The sequence below is a fragment of the Pseudophryne corroboree genome, chromosome 4 (genome assembly GCF_028390025.1).
Source record: "Pseudophryne corroboree isolate aPseCor3 chromosome 4, aPseCor3.hap2, whole genome shotgun sequence".
Lineage (NCBI taxonomy): Eukaryota > Metazoa > Chordata > Amphibia > Anura > Myobatrachidae > Pseudophryne > Pseudophryne corroboree.
In genome coordinates this window covers 5,051,232-5,071,310 of record NC_086447.1, presented here as the reverse complement: position 1 = coordinate 5,071,310, position 20,079 = coordinate 5,051,232, and the positions used below count along the sequence as shown (strand labels likewise).

Sequence of the window (20,079 nt, the reverse complement as noted above, 5' to 3'; positions counted from 1 at the left end):
TGGTGAGACCACGGGTGAACGTTTTGACGTTTCTAGAGCAAAGAGCATAGTCCGCACGCTAGCAGCACCAGGCCTACTAAGACCCACGCCGGTCACAGCATCACGCCTTGGGACAGCGCTCATACTGAGTTACTCCAAATAGCGGTCAGACACTACCCAGCTTGGTGACTCTCTAAAGCTCACATCTACGTCCACTACAGAATGGCGTCAGAAAGGAAGATGAGTGGTCCAGTCAGAGACCAGGGCTGGAAGCATGATGTTGGTTCTGTGGAATAAGGTCAAGATTTCTCTTTACATCACAACAACGTACAATGTCAGTGAGGGTGTGCAGGTGTCATATGCTGTATATGCAGAAGAGAGGTAAAGTACTGACGTGAGCGGGCGACGGGAGGAGAGTTACGCTGAATGCGTCATATATGAGCGGCTGAGAATGCTGAGGCGCAGACAGACACTCATGACTGACATCAAACTGTAAAGTGCCCACTATGCCCGGGTGTGAGTACAGGGCGAGAGCCAGGATTGGAGCAGGACCTACATGGCGGGGTTGTGTACGGTCCCTCATCTGTTGGTGGGATATTTCCTTTGTATTTACATCTCAGGACTATTACTGGGGTACATAGATTCTCTGCTGCCGCCTGCCACTATCCACCAGCACCGGACGCTCCCCCACTTATAGGTCAGTCGTATGTCCTAGAACAGTCCTAATATTACTCCTCTAGAGCAGGCATTCCCAACCGCGGTCCTCAAGGCACACCAACAGTGCAGGTTTTAGTGATATCCAGGCTTCAGCACAGATGGTTAAATCAAAATAACTGAGGTACTAATTAAGTCACCTGTGTTCAAGCCTGGATATCACTAAAACCAGGACTGTTAGTGTGCCTTGAGGACTGTGGTTGGGAAACACTGCTCTAGAGGAACAGAAGAGGCGCACTTGGTGGGTAACCAGAGCTCAGTTAGGTTCTCCAGTGCTGAAATTAAGACATAATCCTAAATGTATTAACCCCATCCAACTTCTATGACCTCTAAGATATAACCCAGATGCTACAATCACCGGACCAAGGAGCCGATCCCGCAGCCTGTTGTATTGCGGCAGCATGGTGGCACCAAGTTGGCACATCTATGATGTAATGTGGATAGAAAGATTAATGTTGTGTGTAGTATTTTCCTGTGGGGTTCTCCTGAAGGATAAGCTGCTGGGTATTCACGCAATTGGTTCTGGAGCCATTAGGTGGCTCTTTCTGCCTCCCTGTAGGATCAAAAATTCATTTGTAACTACACCAAGCGGTCTCTTATTACCCAGAATGCATCGCTGACCTGCCACCATGCTGGTAGGATCTATGACACACGCGTTTCACCACTGGTGACAATTTGTCTCTCCTTCTAGTGATGGACAGAGGATGCAGCGTCCAAGAGCTTTGCTCAGGATGATGTATGTTCATGGAGTTGAACTGTTTGGTCCTCATTGCTAGTAAGCAAATAGCCAAAGGGCATATTTGCTCCATTATTCATGTGATGCAAGGAAACGAGTGCTTGGTATGTTGAGTTATCTACATGCCACAGAGAGATGATCATAAGTCATGTTGAGAAAACAATAGACAATGGACAAATGATCTGAAACCAATGTGTCTGCACCTTCACCAAGCAATCTCTGGTTCCACTCTGGGTGACAGATGGGTAACTTTGGAGAAGGCATTTTGTTTATCCAGTGGGTTCCTGGCACTGTGGACATACTTCCATATCATCCAGATATTTCTCCACCTGGATTGTACTACTGAAGAGCTCAAACTTTGTCTGCAGGAGTTCCGTGGCCTCTCGGAGAATGGCATCAGCTTCGCATGTGTCATCTGAGGGTAGAAACAGACACTTCAGTATATAGACTTTACCACTGAAGCTACACTCTAAACCAGGGGTGATCCCCTGGTCCTCACGAACCCCTATCAGCACACATTTTTCAGACCACCCAAGTACACTGTCTAGGTGTATTCATCAACAATGATCATATTCTATAGTTCCACAGGTAGTCTGGAAAAACAGTAACTGTTTGGGGTTCTGAGGACCAGCTTGGCCACCTTGCTCTATACGGTGTTGCTAGAGAGTTTGTGAGCCCTTCAGAATTTTAAGCAAAATAATTAAGTTGACATTTCGGTTCTGTAGAACCTTTGTGAAGAGTTCCATGTCACAGCATAACAGGCAAGGGTTACAGCATTGTCTCCCAGGTTCCTACATTTATAACTAATGAAACCTAAATTCAAAACGTGAGACAAAACATCATGTGCTCCAGCGTGACATGCATACCACAAGTGTCCTCACCTATGACAATAAACCAGCTGTATATAGGGCACAAGACAAAGTAATAGAAGCAAACATAGTACTGAAAGTGTAGTAAGAACCAGATCTATGATCACATAATGTATCAAAGGGTGTGGTATGGAGGGTCGACAGTAACTAGGTTGACAGTGTCTAGGTCGACCACTATTAGTCGACAGTAACTAGGTTGACTGTCTAGGTCGACCACTATTAGTCGACAGTAACTAGGTCGACAGGGTCTCTAGGTTGACAGGTCAAAAGATCAACATGAGATTTTTTTGTGGTTTTTTTGTGTCGTTTTCGCCGTACCGTGACCGGGAACCCCAGTTACTGCACCGCATGGCTCGCTGCGCTCGGCACAGGTTACTATTCCCAATCGTAGTCCGCGTGGATCGTTAAGTATGAAAAAGTTCAAAAAAAGAAAAAAAAATTAAAACCTCATGTCAACCTTTTGACCTATTGACCTAGAACATGTCAACATAGAGAGCCTGTCAACCTAGAAACCCTGTCGACCTAGTTACTGTCGACCAATAGTGGTCGACCTATATAGTGTCAACCTAGTTACTGTCGCCCTAGACACCGGATCCCATATCAAAGGCTTAATCATGTCAAATTACTGCTCATTAGAAGGCTGCTAAAACCACTTGGAAGTGCCAGAAGACTGATAGCAGAATGTTCTCTGGATGGATTCGTCTAAAGTAGAACATTTTGATTTAAATAAATGTTATATTTGGAGAACACCAAATGCTGAACCACAACATAAGAACCTCATCTCTTTTGTGAAACATGGTGATGGCAATATTATGGTCTGGGCCTGGGGTTATTTTGCTACCTTGGGACCAGGCCGGCTTGCCATCTTTGATGGAATTCTCAATTCTGGATTATACCAGCATATTCGCAAGAGGAATATTATCAGGGAATCTGTCTGCGAAGCTCGACAGAAGGTGGATCGAGACCTTACACACAAATCACTCTACAAAAAATTAGTTGAAGCAGAAGTAATTCGGTGCTTTGTAATGGACAAGTCAAAGTCCAGACCTTAAGTCACATGAAATATTGTGGCAGGACCTGAAGCAGCTGTGTATAGATGAATGTGTTAAATCTCCTCCAAGCCGATGTGCGGGACTATTTCCATACACATCTCAATGCCATAACTGCTGTTCAGGGAAGAGACACCAATAACGGAATCCTTGAGGACCACATACTTTTTACAATAAACAAAATAGAATGTCTTGGTACTTACCATTAAATATGTTTCTCTTACTCAATCTGGGCATCTGGTAACCAGTCTTCAGGGTGCTGTGAGGAGCTGACGCATCATACTACTCTAATTTGTAGCTAAACCCTCCCCTATACATCCCGTCAGCCCACCAGAGCCAACTGAATGTCATTTAATACCTAAAAAAGCCCAAAGGTGAGCCTAGATAAACTCAACCAAACCACACTCAAAGCTGAGAGAGAACACAGTGCACAACAAAAAGGTAAAGAGCACAGGGTCCTCCAGAAGAAGCATGCGAAACACCTTTAACGGTGAGTAACAAAAATCTTCTTTCCTCTGTCCTAGCTGGGGGACACTGCCAATCTTTGGATTGTTCCCAAGCTGCCCCCCCCCCCCCCCCCCCCCCAGGGATGGGTACACTCAGCAAAAACTGTGCACAATTTATTTTTGCCCAAAACTGGTCTCTCTATCCTCAAACACATTAACATTTGGTAACAGTATGAATGGAGACCTGGTGGCTGCCTTGCACAACCATTTCACAGATCACTGTGTCACACGCCAAAGAGGTGCTCAGTGATCTGGTATGTATGAGCCACAAAAACCATATACAGGAATCGAAACGAGGGCTACCAATTTAGATACTTGTCTGACAGAAGAGATGGTCAATAGAAAACACACCTTCAAGATAAAGAACTTGAAGTCCACAGAACAAACTGGTTCAAAGGGTGCCTTTTGCAATGACAGCAGACCAAATTAAGGTCCCAAGGCAGAAATGGTAGAACATTAGGCGGCTTGATATGAAACACGCCTAATCTAAATAGAAGTCATAATGGAAGTCAATTTCCTTTGAAAAGAAAGATGGAGAAAGCCAAAACCTGCACTTTAAGCATGGTAAGCTTCAATCCACATTCCAAGTCAACTTGAAGAACGTGAAGAGTTAAGCCAACTTAAACACTGAATTGTGTAGATTTTTCCACTCTGGCCAAGAAGTGTATTTCTTTTTGGATGACCTGGTGAGAAAACCCTGTAGGTCACGAAATCATGGTTTTCACAGTCATGCTATTCAAATCAACCGAGCTAAGTGTGGATGGAAGAAAGGACCTTGGCAGAGCTACCCAGTTGGGCAGTCTCCACAGAGATTCCTTTATAAGAAGAACAATGTTGGCGTACAAAGGCTTGTGGCCAATCCAGTACCACCATAATGATATGCAGAATCAACGTATTAGTGGAAAAAGATGATCTAGATGGTACTGCAATGGAGCCTTCATGGTGACTACTAGGTGTCACAACTCATGGATGGATAGTAGATGCTATGGATTACCAAATCCCAAACCTTGGGATTGGCAGAGACCCTGAAGAGAGGCACAGAGTCTAACATGCCAGTGATTTCACCAGGGACCCATGCACAGATGTTTAGGCTTTGCTGCGCCTGACACGCAGGTCACAGCCCTATGCCTGGGTTCCCAGGTATGGTGGCTGTATGCACTGGAGATGTTACTGGCAGTACATTGACAGGCATAGGGCACAGGGATGGCAGGCTGGAGCGGAATTGGAAGATTGGACAAGAATCAGTTACGGAGCACAAGAATGAAGCATGTGAGACAGGAACCAGGAACTTCACTAGGAGAGCACTGGTACCACATGGCTAATCAATGGAGTAAAGTTTGGGAACACCCTACAGAAGGCTTTAGAGGAAATTAATGTTGGAATTTCCAGAGACATTGAGGGGCATCAATATCCAAAGCTTTGACCCAACAAATTCAGGACCATTTACTTTCCAGTCCACCAGAAATTTAGCCGAGTCTCAAGGAATTGTGGTTTCACCACGTATTTCTCTTCATGGTCTACTGGAATAGCCAAATGATTATTGAAGGGTGTTGAAAACTGATTGAGAACTAGAGATTTGAGAAGGGAGGCGTGGAATTAGGCATCCCAATGAATCTAGGAGCAAACTTCATGGTGGGAACCATTAAAGCGCAAATGTCTAATTGATAACCAGACTTTACCATCAAGTCTGAACAAAGGGGGTCATTCCGAGTTGTTCGCTCGCAAGCTGCTTTTAGCAGCTTTGCACACGCTAAGCTGCCGCCTACTGGGAGTGAATCTTAGCTTATCAAAATTGCGAACGAAAGATTCGCAATATTGCGAAAAGACTTCTCTGTGCAGTTTCTGAGTAGCTCGAGACTTACTCTGCCAGTGCGATCAGTTCAGTGCTTGTCGTTCCTGGTTTGACGTCACAAACACACCCAACGTTCACCCAGACACTCCTCCGTTTCTCCAGCCACTCCCGCGTTTTTCCCAGAAACGGTAGCGTTTTTTCACACACTCCCATAAAACGGCCTGTTTCCGCCCAGAAACACCCACTTCCTGTCAATCACATTATGATCACCAGAACGAAGAAAAAACCTCGTAATGCCGTGAGTAAAATTCCTTACTGCATAGCAAATTTACTTGGCGCAGTTGCACTGCGGACATTGCGCATGCGCATTAGCGACTAATCACTCCGTTGCGAGAAAAAAATAACGAGCGAACAACTCGGAATGACCCCCAAAGAAATTTCACCCTTCTCCTTTTCAGCAAAAAATTTGTAAGAAGAAGAAGCTTTTTCACCTCTTTCCAAATCTAGACAAAACATCTAATAGTTTCAGGAACTGCTGGAAGAGGTTCTTACTGGCAAGAAGGTAGCTCAGACAAGGGAGGGTGAAACCATTCAGAATGAAAAAAGGGGAATACCCGAGCCATCATGAAGAAGATTATTATGAGCGAACTCCGCCTACAGCAACAGAGAGACCCTCTCGTTCTGTTAATCAGAGACATAAACTGTAATTAATTTCTCAAGATCCTGGTACACACGCTCTATTTGTCCATTACACTGAGGTTGGTAGGCAGAGGAAAAGTTCAGACTGACATTGAAACTCTTGCAAAGTGCCCTCCAGAACTTGGATGGAAAGCGCACCTCGGTCACAAACAATTTCTTTGGGAAATCTATGTCATCTAAAAAATTCTTTAATGAAAGCACCTGCTAGCTTTGGAGCTGAAGGATGACCTTTCAAAGGAACAAAATGGGCTGCCTTGGAAAACCTATCCACTGCTACCTAGATGGTATTACAGCCTTGACATGAGGGTAATTCCGTAATAAAGTCTGTGGAGATATGGGTCCATACATTGGAGTGGGTAAAGGGTGTCAAGGTCCACAAGGAATTTGAGGCTGTATTTTGTGTTCAGTAAAGATGGAACAGGCTGCCACAAAGTCCTTAACATCCTTGCTTACTGATGGCCAATAGTAATGCCTAAGAATAAAGTCCAAAGTCTTTTTAACTCCCCCCCCCCCCCCCCCGCATGGCCAGTAGTACGAGATGCATGTGCCCACTGGAGCGACTTGGAACATGGCTCCTGTGATAGAAATTATTTTCCGGATGAAATTCTCGCACTCCTGGTTATGGTAAGGAAACAGGATAGATTCAGAATGAGCTTATTTTTATTGGATACCTCTTCCTCTGATGTACAGAATGCCCAAGACTGTGCACCGGCCTTAATATTTTTGTTTCCTGGTCGATAAGTGATGACCACATTGAACCAGTCGTAGAATGACGATCATCCGGCCAGGCAATAATTTAGGCAGTGAGCTGTTTTATGGTACAGATGCATCCTACGTGGTCTAGCCTTCATACATTGTGAGTCACAGCCCACAGGACACATGAGAGTTGAACACTACCTCGTGACTTGGCCAGCGCGGGCATCTTTTTTCCCTGAAAATGCTTTTTATTTGCATTGCTAGAGATTAAGACGCACAAGTAGATTATGCTGATTAAAATTATATGTGGCATGACTAGGGGGGTCATTCCAAGATGGTTGCTAGCTAGCAGTTTTTAGCAGCCGTGCAAACGCTAAGCCGCCTCCCTCTGGGAGTGTATTTTAGCTTAGCAGAAGTGCGAACAAAAGGATCGTAGAGCGGCTACAAAATAAAAATGTGCAGTTTCAGAGTAGCTCCAGACCTACTGCTAGCTCGCGATCACTTCAGACTGTTCAGTTCCGGATTTGACATCACGAACACGCCCTCCCACGCCTGCGTTTTTCCGAACACTCCCTGAAAACGGTCAGTTGACACCCAGAAACGCCCCTTTCCTGTCAACCACTCTGCGGCTGGCATTGCGACTGAAAAGAGTTGCTAGACCTTGTGTAAAAATACATCGGCCGTTGTGAAAGTACGTTGTACGTGCGCACTGCGCCGCATACGCATGCGCAGAAGTGCCGCTTTTTCACTTAATCGCTGCGCTGCGAATATTTTTCTCTAGCGATCAACTCGGAATGACCCCCTATATTCTGTGCACATTCTGTGCAACTATACAGATAAAGCTGCAGTTGCACACATAATATACACATGCTGAATATGATTGTAATCAGCGTAGTCTGCTTGTGTATCTTATTTGCATATGAGAAATTTTCGTTTAGAAAAAGATGCACAAAAAGAAGTTTGGTATCAGGACTATGCGCAACAACGGCAGGACATATTAGAACTGGACAGGAGGACAGCAACCAGGAACAAAGCACTGGAGTGATGGAGCACAGGAACCAGGAATGAAGCACAGGAGTCAGCAACCAGTAATGGCGCACAGGAGACAGGAACCAGGAATGAAGCACACGAGTCAGCAACCAGTAATGGAGCACGGGAGACAGGAACCAGGATTGAAGCACAGGAGTCAGCAACCAGTAATGGTGCACGGGAGACGGGAACCAGGAATGAAGCACTGGAGTCAGCAACCAGTAATGGAGCACAGGAGACGGGAACCAGGAATGAAGCACAGGAGTCAGCAACCAGTAATGGAGCACGGGAGACGGGAACCAGGAATGAAGCACAGGAGTCAGCAACCAGTAATGGAGCACGGGAGACGGGAACCAGGAATGAAGCACAGGAGTCAGCAACCAGTAATGGAGTACGGGAGACAGGAACCAGGATTGAAGCACAGGAGTCAGCAACCAGTAATGGTGCATGGGAGACGGGAACCAGGAATAATGCACAGGAGTCAGCAACCAGTAATGGAGCACGGGAGGCGGGAACCAGGAATGAAGCACAGGAGTCAGCAACCAGTAATGGTGCATGGGAGACGGGAACCAGGAATGAAGCACAGGAGTCAGCAACCAGTAATGGAGCACGGGAGACGGGAACCAGGAATGAAGCACAGGAGTCAGCAACCAGTAATGGTGCATGGGAGACGGGAACCAGGAATGAAGCACAGGAGTCAGCAACCAGTAATGGTGCATGGGAGACGGGAACCAGGAATGAAGCACAGGAGTCAGCAACCAGTAATGGAGCACGGGAGATGGGAACCAGGAATGAAGCACAGGAGTCAGCAACCAGTAATGGTGCATGGGAGACGGGAACCAGGAATGAAGCACAGGAGTCAGCAACCAGTAATGGAGCACGGGAGACGGGAACCAGGAATGAAGCACAGGAGTCAGCAACCAGTAATGGCGCACGGGAGACGGGAACCAGGAATGAAGCACAGGAGTCAGCAACCAGTAATGGAGCACGGGAGACGGGAACCAGGAATGAAGCACAGGAGTCAGCAACCAGTAATGGTGCATGGGAGACGGGAACCAGGAATGAAGCACAGGAGTCAGCAACCAGTAATGGAGCACGGGAGACGGGAACCAGGAATGAAGCACAGGAGTCAGCAACCAGTAATGGCGCACGGGAGACGGGAACCAGGAATGAAGCACAGGAGTCAGCAACCAGTAATGGAGCACGGGAGACAGGAACCAGTAAATGAAGCACAGGAGTCAGCAACCAGTAATGGAGCACGGGAGACGGGAACCAGGAATGAAGCACAGGAGTCAGCAACCAGTAATGGAGCACGGGAGACGGGAACCAGGAATGAAGCACAGGAGTCAGCAACCAGTAATGGAGCACGGTAGACAGGAACTAGTACTGAAGCACAGGAGTCAGCAACCAGTAATGGAGCACGGGAGACGGGAACCAGGATTGAAGCACAGGAGTCAGCAACCAGTAATGGAGCATGGGAGACAGGAACCAGGAATGAAGCACACGAGTCAGCAACCAGTAATGGAGCATGGGAGACAGGAACCAGGAATGAAGCACAGGAGTCAGCAACCAGTAATGGAGCACGGGAGACGGGAACCCAGGAATGAAGCACAGGAGTCAGCAACCAGTAATGGAGCATGGGAGACTGGAACCAGGAATGAAGCACAGGAGTCAGCAACCAGTAATGGAGCACGGGAGACGGGAACCAGGAATGAAGCACAGGAGTCAGCAACCAGTAATGGAGCACGGGAGACGGGAACCAGGAATGAAGCACAGGAGTCAGCAACCAGTAATGGAGCACGGGAGACGGGAACCAGGAATGAAGCACAGGAGTCAGCAACCAGTAATGGAGCATGGGAGACAGGAACCAGGAATGAAGCACAGGAGTCAGCAACCAGTAATGGAGCACGGGAGACAGGAACCAGGAATGAAGCACAGGAGTCAGCAACCAGTAACGGCGCATGGGAGACAGGAACCAGGAATGAAGCACAGGAGTCAGCAACCAGTAATGGAGCACAGGAGACAGGAACCAGGAATGAAGCACAGGAGTCAGCAACCAGTAATGGAGCACAGGAGACAGGAACCAGGAATGAAGCACAGGAGTCAGCAACCAGTAATGGAGCATGGGTCATAACATAAAACCCCAGCATAGGGATGTCTAGCCGCAGGGCCTCTATGGAATGGTAATATGCAGTGTACCCCAGTGTGTACTCATACATAGGTATGACATAGAAGGCCATATATGGCACACCTGTCATATACACTGCTCAAAAAAATAAAGGGAACACTAAAATAACACATCCTAGATCTGAATGAATGAAATATTCTTATTAAATACTTTGTTCTTTACATAGTTGAATGTGCTGACAACAAAATCACACAAAAATTATCAATGGAAATCAAATTTATTAACCCATGGAGGTCTGGACTTGGAGTCACAAACAAAATTAAAGTGGAAAAACACACTACAGGCTGATCCAACATTGATGTAATGTCCTTAAAACAAGTCAAAATGAGGCTCAGTAGTGTCTGTGGCCTCCACGTGCCCGTATGACCTGCCTACAACGCCTGGGCATGCTCCTGATGAGGTGGTGGATGGTCTCCTGAGGGATCTCCTCCCAGACCTGGACTAAAGCATCCGCCAACTCGTGCACAGTCTGTGGTGCAACGTGGCGTTGGTGGATGGAGCGAGACATGATGTCCCAGATATGCTCAATTGGATTCAGGTCTGGGGAACGGGCGGGCCAGTCCATAGCATCAATGCCTTCGTCTTGCAGGAACTGCTGACACACTCCAGCCACATGAGGTCTAGCATTGTCTTGCATTAGGAGGAACCCAGGGCCAACCGCACCAGCATATGGTCTCACAAGGGGTCTGAGGATCTCATCTCGGTACCTAATGGCAGTCAGACTACCTCTGGCAAGCACATGGAGGGCTGTGCGGCCCCCCCAAAAGAAATTCCACCCCACACCATTACTGACCCACTGCCAAACCGGTCATGCTGGAGGATGTTGCAGGCAGCAGAACGTTCTCCTTGGCGTCTCCAGACTCTGTCACATGTGCTCAGTGAGAACCTGCTTTCATCTGTGAAAAGCACAGGGCGCCAGAGGCGAATTTGCCAATCTTGGTGTTCTCTGGCAAATGCCAAACGTCCTGCACGGTGTTGGGCTGTAAGCACAACCCCCACCTGTGGACGTCGGGCCCTCATACCACCCTCATGGAGTCTGTTTCTGATCGTTTGAGTAGACACATGCACATTTGTGGCTTGCTGGAGGTCATTTTGCAGGGCTCTGGCAGGGCTCCTCCTGTTCCTCCTTGCTCAAAGGCGGGGGTAGCGGTCCTGCTGCTGGGTTGTTGCCCTCCTGCGGCCTCCTCCACATCTCCTGATGAACTGGCCTGTCTCCTGGTAGTGCCTCCATGCTCTAGACACTACGCTGACAGACACAGCAAACCTTCTTGCCACAGCTCGCATTCATGTGCCATCCTGGATGAGCTGCACTACCTGAGCCACTTGTGTGGGTGGTAGACTCCGTCTCATGCTACCACTAGAGTGAAAGCACCGCCAGCTTTCAAAAGTGACCAAAACATCAGCCAGAAAGCATAGGAGCTGAGAAGTGGTCTGTGGTCACCACCTGCAGAACAACTCCTTTATTGGGGGTGTCTTGCTAATTGCCTATCATTTCCACCTGTTGTCTATTCCATTTGCACAACAGCATGTGAAATTGATTGTCAATTAGTGTTGCTTCCTAAGTGGACAGTTTGATTTCACAGAAGTGTGAGTGAATTGGAGTTACATTGGGGTAAATTTACTAAGATTCGTGTTTTCCCGTTTGAGGTCAAAGTTCAATCACGAATGACATCGAAAGTGTAAATATGCAACTTTTTGAATTGATTACGACTAATTTACTAAGCTGCCGTATTCTGCATTTTCGGGTTTTCCGATGTCGATGTCATTCGTTTTTTTTGGCAGTGTTTTACGTGAGTGACTTGTAAAACACTGCCGACTTTAATACAATGAATCTCGGATGGATCTGAGAGATCCGTGCTGGGCTTCATTGTGCACTTTGTTTAACAAAAAAATAAAGTTTAAATGTAAAAAAAAAATTGCGTGGGGTCCCCCCTCCTAAGGCAAACCAGCCTCGGGCTCTTTGAGCCGATCCTGGTTGCAGAAATATGGGAAAAAAATGGACAGGGGTTCCCCCATATTTAAGCAACCAGCATCGGGCTCTGCGCCTGGTCCTGGTTCCAAAAATACGGGGAACAAAAAGAGTAGGGGTCCCCCGTATTTTTGAAACCAGCACCGGGCTCCACTAGCTGGACAGATAATGCCACAGCCGGGGGTCACTTTTATACAGTGCCTTGCGGCCGTGGCATCAAATATCCAACTAGTCACCCCTGGCCGGGGTACCCTGGGGGAGTGGGAACCCCTTCAATCAAGGGGTCCCCCCCCTCCAGCCACCCAAGGGCCAGGGGTGAAGCCCGAGGCTGTCCCCCCCATCCAATAGGCTGCGGATGGGGGGCTGATAGCCTTTGTGAAAAGTGATTGATATTGTTTTTAGTAGCAGTACTACAAGGCCCAGCAAGCCTCCCCCGCAAGCTGGTACTTGGAGAACCACAAGTACCAGCATGCGGTGGAAAAACGGGCCCGCTGGTACCTGTAGTACTACTACTAAAAAAATACCCCAATAAAGACATTACACACACACCTTGAAAGTATAACTTTAATACATCCATCCACACCTCCATATACACATACTTACCTTATGTTCCCACGCAGGTCGGTCCTCTTCTCCAGTAGAATCCATGGTGTACCTGTAGAAAAAATTATACTCACATAATCCAGTGTTTTCGGCTCCTCTGATAATCCATTTGTAATCCACGTACTTGAAAAAATAAAAAAACGGATACCCGACCACGAACTGAAAGGGGACCCATGTTTTCACATGGGCCCCCTTTCCCCGAATGCCAGAAACCCACTCTGACTGATGTCTAAGTGGGTTTCTTCAGCCAATCAGGGAGCGCCACGTTGTAGCACCCTCCTGATCGGCTGTGTGCTCCTGTACTGTATGACAGGCGGCACACGGCAGTGTTACAATGTAGCGCCTATGCGCTCCATTGTAACCAATGGTGGGAACTTTCAGGTCAGCGGTGAGGTTACTTTCGGTCAACCGCTGACCTGAAAGTTCCCACCATTGGTTACAATGGAGCGCATAGGCGCTACATTGTAACACTGCCGTGTGCCGCCTGTCAGACAGTACAGGAGCACACAGCCGATCAGGAGGGTGCTACAACGTGCCGCTCCCTGATTGGCTGAAGAAACCCACTTAGACATCAGTCAGAGGGGGTTTCTGGCATTCGGGGAAAGGGGGCCCATGTGAAAACATGGGTCCCCTTTCAGTTCGTGGTCGGGTATCCGTTTTTTTATTTTTTCAAGTACGTGGATTACAAATGGATTATCCGAGGAGCCCTCTACACTGGATTATGTGAGTATAATTTTTTCTACAGGTACACCATGGATTCTACTGGAGAAGAGGACCGACCCTCGTGTGAACATAGGTAAGTATGTGTATATGGAGGTGTGGATGTATGCATTAAAGTTATACTTTCAAGGTGTGTGTGTGTGTTGTCTTTATTGGGGTATTTTTTTAGTAGTAGTACTGCAGGTACCAGCGGGCCCGTTTTTCCGCCGCATGCTGGTACTTGTGGTTCTCCAAGTACCAGCTTGCGGGGGAGGCTTGCTGGGCCTTGTAGTACTGCTACTAAAAACAATATCAATCACTTTTCACAAAGGCTATCAGCCCCCCATCCGCAGCCTATTGGATGGGGGGGACAGCCTCGGGCTTCACCCCTGGCCCTTGGGTGGCTGGGGGGGGGACCCCTTGATTGAAGGGGTCCCCACTCCCCCAGGGTACCCCGGCCAGGGGTGACTAGTTGGATATTTGATGCCACGGCCGCAAGGCACTGTATAAAAGTGACCCCCGGCTGTGGCATTATCTGTCCAGCTAGTGGAGCCCGGTGCTGGTTTCAAAAATACGGGGGACCCCTACTCTTTTTGTCCCCCGTATTTTTGGAACCAGGACCAGGCGCAGAGCCCGATGCTGGTTGCTTAAATATGGGGGAACCACTGTCAATTTTTTTCCCATATTTCTGCAACCAGGATCGGCTCAAAGAGCCCGAGGCTGGTTATGCTTAGGAGGGGGGACCCCACGCAATTTTTTTTCTGAAAATTTATCAAATTTCCCCCCCGTTCCCACTGAAAAACGTGCACGGATCTCATGGATCCGTGCATGCCTATACAAACACGGGATAAAAAAGCAGGTCTGTTTTTTTTTAGCACTTTTTCACGATTTGTATTTCATCACGGCAGTGTTTGGCTATTGTCGGCAGTGTTTGTGTTTTGCACTTTTTAGTAAATTCCCGATTTCTAGCAAATTGCAGGCGTATTTGACCGATGGTGTATTGATTCGTGATTTTTTTCCTAGGACTTCCAAAATATTACGAATGCCCTCATCACTGCCGTGATTTTTGCTTAGTAAATTACCGAGATGACACTTTGATGAAAAAACGGCATCTCGGTCAAAATCGGGACCTTAGTAAATATACCCCATTGTGTTGTTTAAGTGTTCCCTTTATTTTTTTGAGCAGTGTATTTTAAAATAGCCCAATTATTAATCAGACACCTTTCAGATACTAGATGGAGACCAGCCAGATAAGATGCCACCACTGGGCTGTGACCCGCTGCCTCTGTGCCCCCGGACAGTACTCACACACGCGTACACATGCATGGAGTATAAAGGTCCAGCCCTGGGGTCTCTCCAGCGCACTGTACAGGAAATTCTGCAGCTTGTGGTAATAGGCGGTGCACATGGGGGGGGGGGCTTCCTGGTATCGGCCACTGCAGAGTAGGGCTTGCTGATAATGCCGGTCCTCTTCATGGTGAGATCTGAGCCGTGGAGAGCCCTGTCCCTGCTGCATTCCGAGGTCCAGCCCCACAAAGCCCACCTTCAGCTTCTTCTCTCCGCTGGGGTTGGGATAGATCTCCACAGTGCAGGATTTCTGCACCATGGGGTGTAGCGGTTTCACCGGGGTTCATAGTTCCTGGCATTGGCTGGCGGGGTCTGTCCATCTCGGTGCCCCTCAGATCCGGGAACGTGCACCCTCCCCCCCTAGTTACGGCCCTGGTATGATGTGCCAGCTCCTCACTGAGTTACCAGTGTCCTTCCGATAGGCAGAGAGATGAGGCGTAGCGCTGCTACTAAAAAATATAATTCCGTTTCTGAGCAGCTCGAGACTTACTACTAGCTAGCGATCACTTCAGTCTGTTTAGTTCCTGTTTTGACGTCACAAACACGCCCTGCGTTCGGCCACCCACACCTGCTTTTCCCCCGGCACGCCTGTGTTTTCCCACACACTCCCTGAAAACGGTCAGTTACCTCCCAGAAACGCCCCATTCCTGTCAATCACTGCGGTGAGCAGTGCGACTGAAAAGCGTCACTAGACCTTGTGTAAAACTACTTCGGCTTTTGGGAAAGTACGTCACGCATGCGCAGAAGTGCCGCTTTTTTGCCTAAACGCTGCGCTGCGAACGAAAATTGCTAGCGAACAACTCGGAATAACCACCATAGGGTCACCTTTCTGCAGAGATGCAGATTACAGTAAAGGGTTCCCAGACTACGGAGCATGGCCGTATATATAAGAGAACGATGGTGACTATAACGGAGAGATCACATGGGCTGTCCTGTAATGGCTTCCAGCTACATGGATACAGACTGCGACAGTGCTGAGTCCCGGAGATCACTGGGGCGTGTAATAGAATCATGATGTACCGGAGACATTACCCCATGGGATGTGCTTTATTACCTCATTATAGCTTCAGCCTGTGTCACCCCTTCCCCCTTCCCCACACACACACCGCCCTGCAGCATAACACAGCTTTACCTATGTGCCCCCCCTACACACACACTCCCCGCCCCGCAGCATAACACAGCTTTACCTATGTGCCCCCCCTCCCCTTCCCCGCAGCATAACACGGCTTTACCAATGTGCCCCCCCTACACACACACACACACACACACACACCGCCCAGCAGCATAACACAGCTTTACCTATGTGCCCCCCCTACACACACACTCCCCGCCCCGCAGCATAACACAGCTTTACCTATGTGCCCCCACACACACACACCACCCAGCAGCATAACACAGCTTTACCTATGTGCCCCCCCTCCACACACACTCCCCGCCCCGCAGCATAACACAGCTTTACCTATGTACCCCCCCCCTACACACACACACACACACACACACACACACCACCCAGCAGCATAACACAGCTTTACCTATGTGCCCCCCCTCCACACACACACACACACACACACACACACACACACACACACACACCCTGCAGCATAACACGGCTTTACCAATGTGCCCCCCTCCCCACACACACTTCCCGCCCCGCAGCATAACACAGCTTTACCTATGTACCCCCCTACACACACACACACACACACACACACACACACACACACACACACACACACACACACACACACACACACACACACACCCAGCAGCATAACACAGCTTTACCTATGTGCCCCCCCTCCACACACACACACACACACACACCCGCAGCATAACACGGCTTTACCAATGTGCCCCCCTCCCCACACACACTCCCCGCCCCGCAGCATAACACAGCTTTACCTATGTGCCCCCCCTACACCCCCCCCGCAGCATAACACGGCTTTACCAATGTGCCCCCCTCCCCACACACACTCCCCGCCCCGCAGCATAACACAGCTTTACCTATGTGCCCCCCCTACACCCCCCCCGCAGCATAACACGGCTTTACCAATGTGCCCCCCTCCCCACACACACTCCCCGCCCCGCAGCATAACACAGCTTTACCTATGTGCCCTCCCTACACACACACACACACACACACACACACACCCCCGCAGCATAACACGGCTTTACCAATGTGCCCCCCTCCCCACACACACTCCCCGCCCCGCAGCATAACACAGCTTTACCTATGTGCCCCCCCTACACCCCCCCCCCCCCCCCGCAGCATAACACGGCTTTACCAATGTGCCCCCCTCCCCACACACACACACCCGCAGCATAACACGGCTTTTCCAATGTGCCCCCCTCCCCACACACACACACACACATACACACACACACCGCCCAGCAGCATAACACGGCTTTACCTATGTGCCCCCCCCTCCACACACACTGCCCAGCAGCATAACACAGCTTTACCTATGTGCCCCCCCCCCTCCCCCCCCCCACACACACACACCGCCAAGCAGCATAACACAGCTTTACCTATGTGGCCCCCCCTCCACACACACACACACACACACACACACACACACACACACACACACACACACCGCCCAGCAGCATAACACAGCTTTACCTATGTGCCCCCCCTCCCCACACACACACACACACACACACACACACACACACACACACACACACACCCCTGCAGCATAACACGGCTTTACCTATGTGCCCCCCCTACACACACACACACACACACACACACACACACACACACACACCGCCCAGCAGCATAACACAGCTTTACCTATGTGCCCCCCCCACACACACACACCGCCCAGCAGCATAACACAGCTTTACCTATGTGCGCCCCCTACACACACACACACACACACACACACACACACACACACACACACCGTCCAGCAGAATAACATGGCTTTACCTATGTGCCCCCCCCCCCACATACACACACCGCCCAGCAGCATAACACAGCTTTACCTATGTGGCCCCCCCTCCACACACACACACACACACACACACACACCGCCCAGCAGCATAACACAGCTTTACCTATGTGCCCCCCCTCCCCACACACACACACACACACACACACACCGCCCCGCAGCATAACACAGCTTTACCTATGTGCCCCCCCACACACACACACCCCTCTGCAGCATAACACGGCTTTACCTATGTGCCCCCCCTACACACACACACACACACACACACACACACACACACACACACCGCCCAGCAGCATAACACAGCTTTACCTATGTGCCCCCCCCACACACACACACACACCGCCCAGCAGCATAACACAGCTTTACCTATGTGCGCCCCCTACACACACACACACACACACGCCGCCCAGCAGAATAACATGGCTTTACCTATGTGCCCCCCCCCCACATACACACACCGCCCAGCAGCATAACACGGCTTTACCTATGTGCCACCCCCCCCCCCACACACACACACACACACCGCCCAGCAGCATAACACGGCTTTACCTATGTGCCCCCCCCCCCCACACACACACACACACCGCCCAGCAGCATAACATGGCTTTACCTATGTGCCCCCCCCACACACACACACACCGCCCAGCAGCATAACACGGCTTTACCTATGTGCCCCCCCCACACACACACACCGCCCAGCAGCATAACACGGCTTTACCTATGTGCCCCCCCCACACACACACACACACACACACACACCGCCCAGCAGCATAACACGGCTTTACCTATGTGCCCCCCCCTACACACACACACACACACACACACACACACACCGCCCAGCAGCATAACATTGCTTTACCTATGTGCCCCCCCCACACACACACACACACACCGCCCAGCAGCATAACACGGCTTTACCTATGTGCCCCCCCCCCACACACACACACACACACACCGCCCAGCAGCATAACACGGCTTTACCTATGTGCCCCCCCCCCCCACACACACACACCGCCCAGCAGCATAACACGGCTTTACCTATGTGCCCCCCACACACACACACACCGCCCAGCAGCATAACACGGCTTTACCTATGTGCCCCCCCCCACACACACACACACACACACCGCCCAGCAGCATAACACAGCTTTACCTATGTGCCCCCCCTACACCCCCCCCCCCCGCAGCATAACACAGCTTTACCAATGTGCCCCCCCTACACCCCCCCTCCCCGCAGCATAAGACGGCTTTACCAATGTGCCCCCCTCCCCACACACACACACACACACCGCCCAGCAGCATAACACGGCTTTACCTATGTGCCCCCCCCTCCACACACACCGCCCAGCAGCATAACACAGCTTTACCTATGTGCCCCCACTCCCCACACACACACACACCGCCCAGCAGCATAACACAGCTTTACCTATGTGCCCCCCCTCTCCCCCCCACACACACACACCGCCCAGCAGCATAACACAGCTTTACCTATGTGCCCCCCCTCACACCCCCCCCCCCCGCAGCATAACACGGCTTTACCTATGTGCCCCCCCACACACACACACACACCCACAGCATAACACGGCTTTACCTATGTGCCCCCCACACACACTCCCCGCCCCGCAGCATAACACAGCTTTACCTATATGCCCCCCACACACACACACCCCGCCCCACAGCATAACACGGCTTTACCTATATGCCCCCCCACACACACACACCCCGCCCCACAGCATAACACAGCTTTACCTATGTGCCCCCCCCTCCCATTCCTGTAATCTCTGTATGAGCAGACGCTGGCTCTTTCCTTACAGGGAAGTTTATCAGATGAGACTGAGCATAATAATGGTACGTGTTATACCTGACTTGTGGCCACACCCCCACTCTAATCACCATCTGTGGCTTAGTGTTATCAGCCACGGCGCGGCCTATACAGGAGGCAGCTCCCGGCTGTTCAGCTGTTGCCAATCGACCGGGATGCGGCTCCTCCTTCATCAGCCGGTGCTTCCGGGTCCCGCCATGAGCCTTTCAATGCTTCCGCAGGGGGGCCTGGAAGCCGCCTAGCAACTGGGACGCTAGACACAGGCAGCGTTCCCGGTTGCTGGCAACTAGTCTGGCAGTGGCCTGTGGACGTGCAGCAGCACAATTACACGTCCTTTCCTTTATTATCACATCTGACTTCCTGATCTGACCCAGCTAGCCTTGAATTCAGGTTTTGGTGTGGAGTTTCCACACAGGCACTGT

At 49.9% G+C, this 20,079-nt stretch overlaps 1 protein-coding gene across 1 annotated transcript in view; it reads right to left on the bottom strand.

Annotated features, from left to right (window-relative positions):
* Positions 1-921: 921 nt before the first annotated feature.
* The window catches only part of SLC30A3 (solute carrier family 30 member 3), a 182,296-nt gene continuing 163,138 nt past the window's right edge, over positions 922-20,079 (bottom strand). The window contains exon 8 of the mRNA XM_063914925.1: positions 922-1,844. Coding sequence (XP_063770995.1) covers positions 1,699-1,844 — 146 coding nt within the window. The 3' untranslated portion in view covers positions 922-1,698. The remainder of the gene's footprint in view (positions 1,845-20,079) is intronic.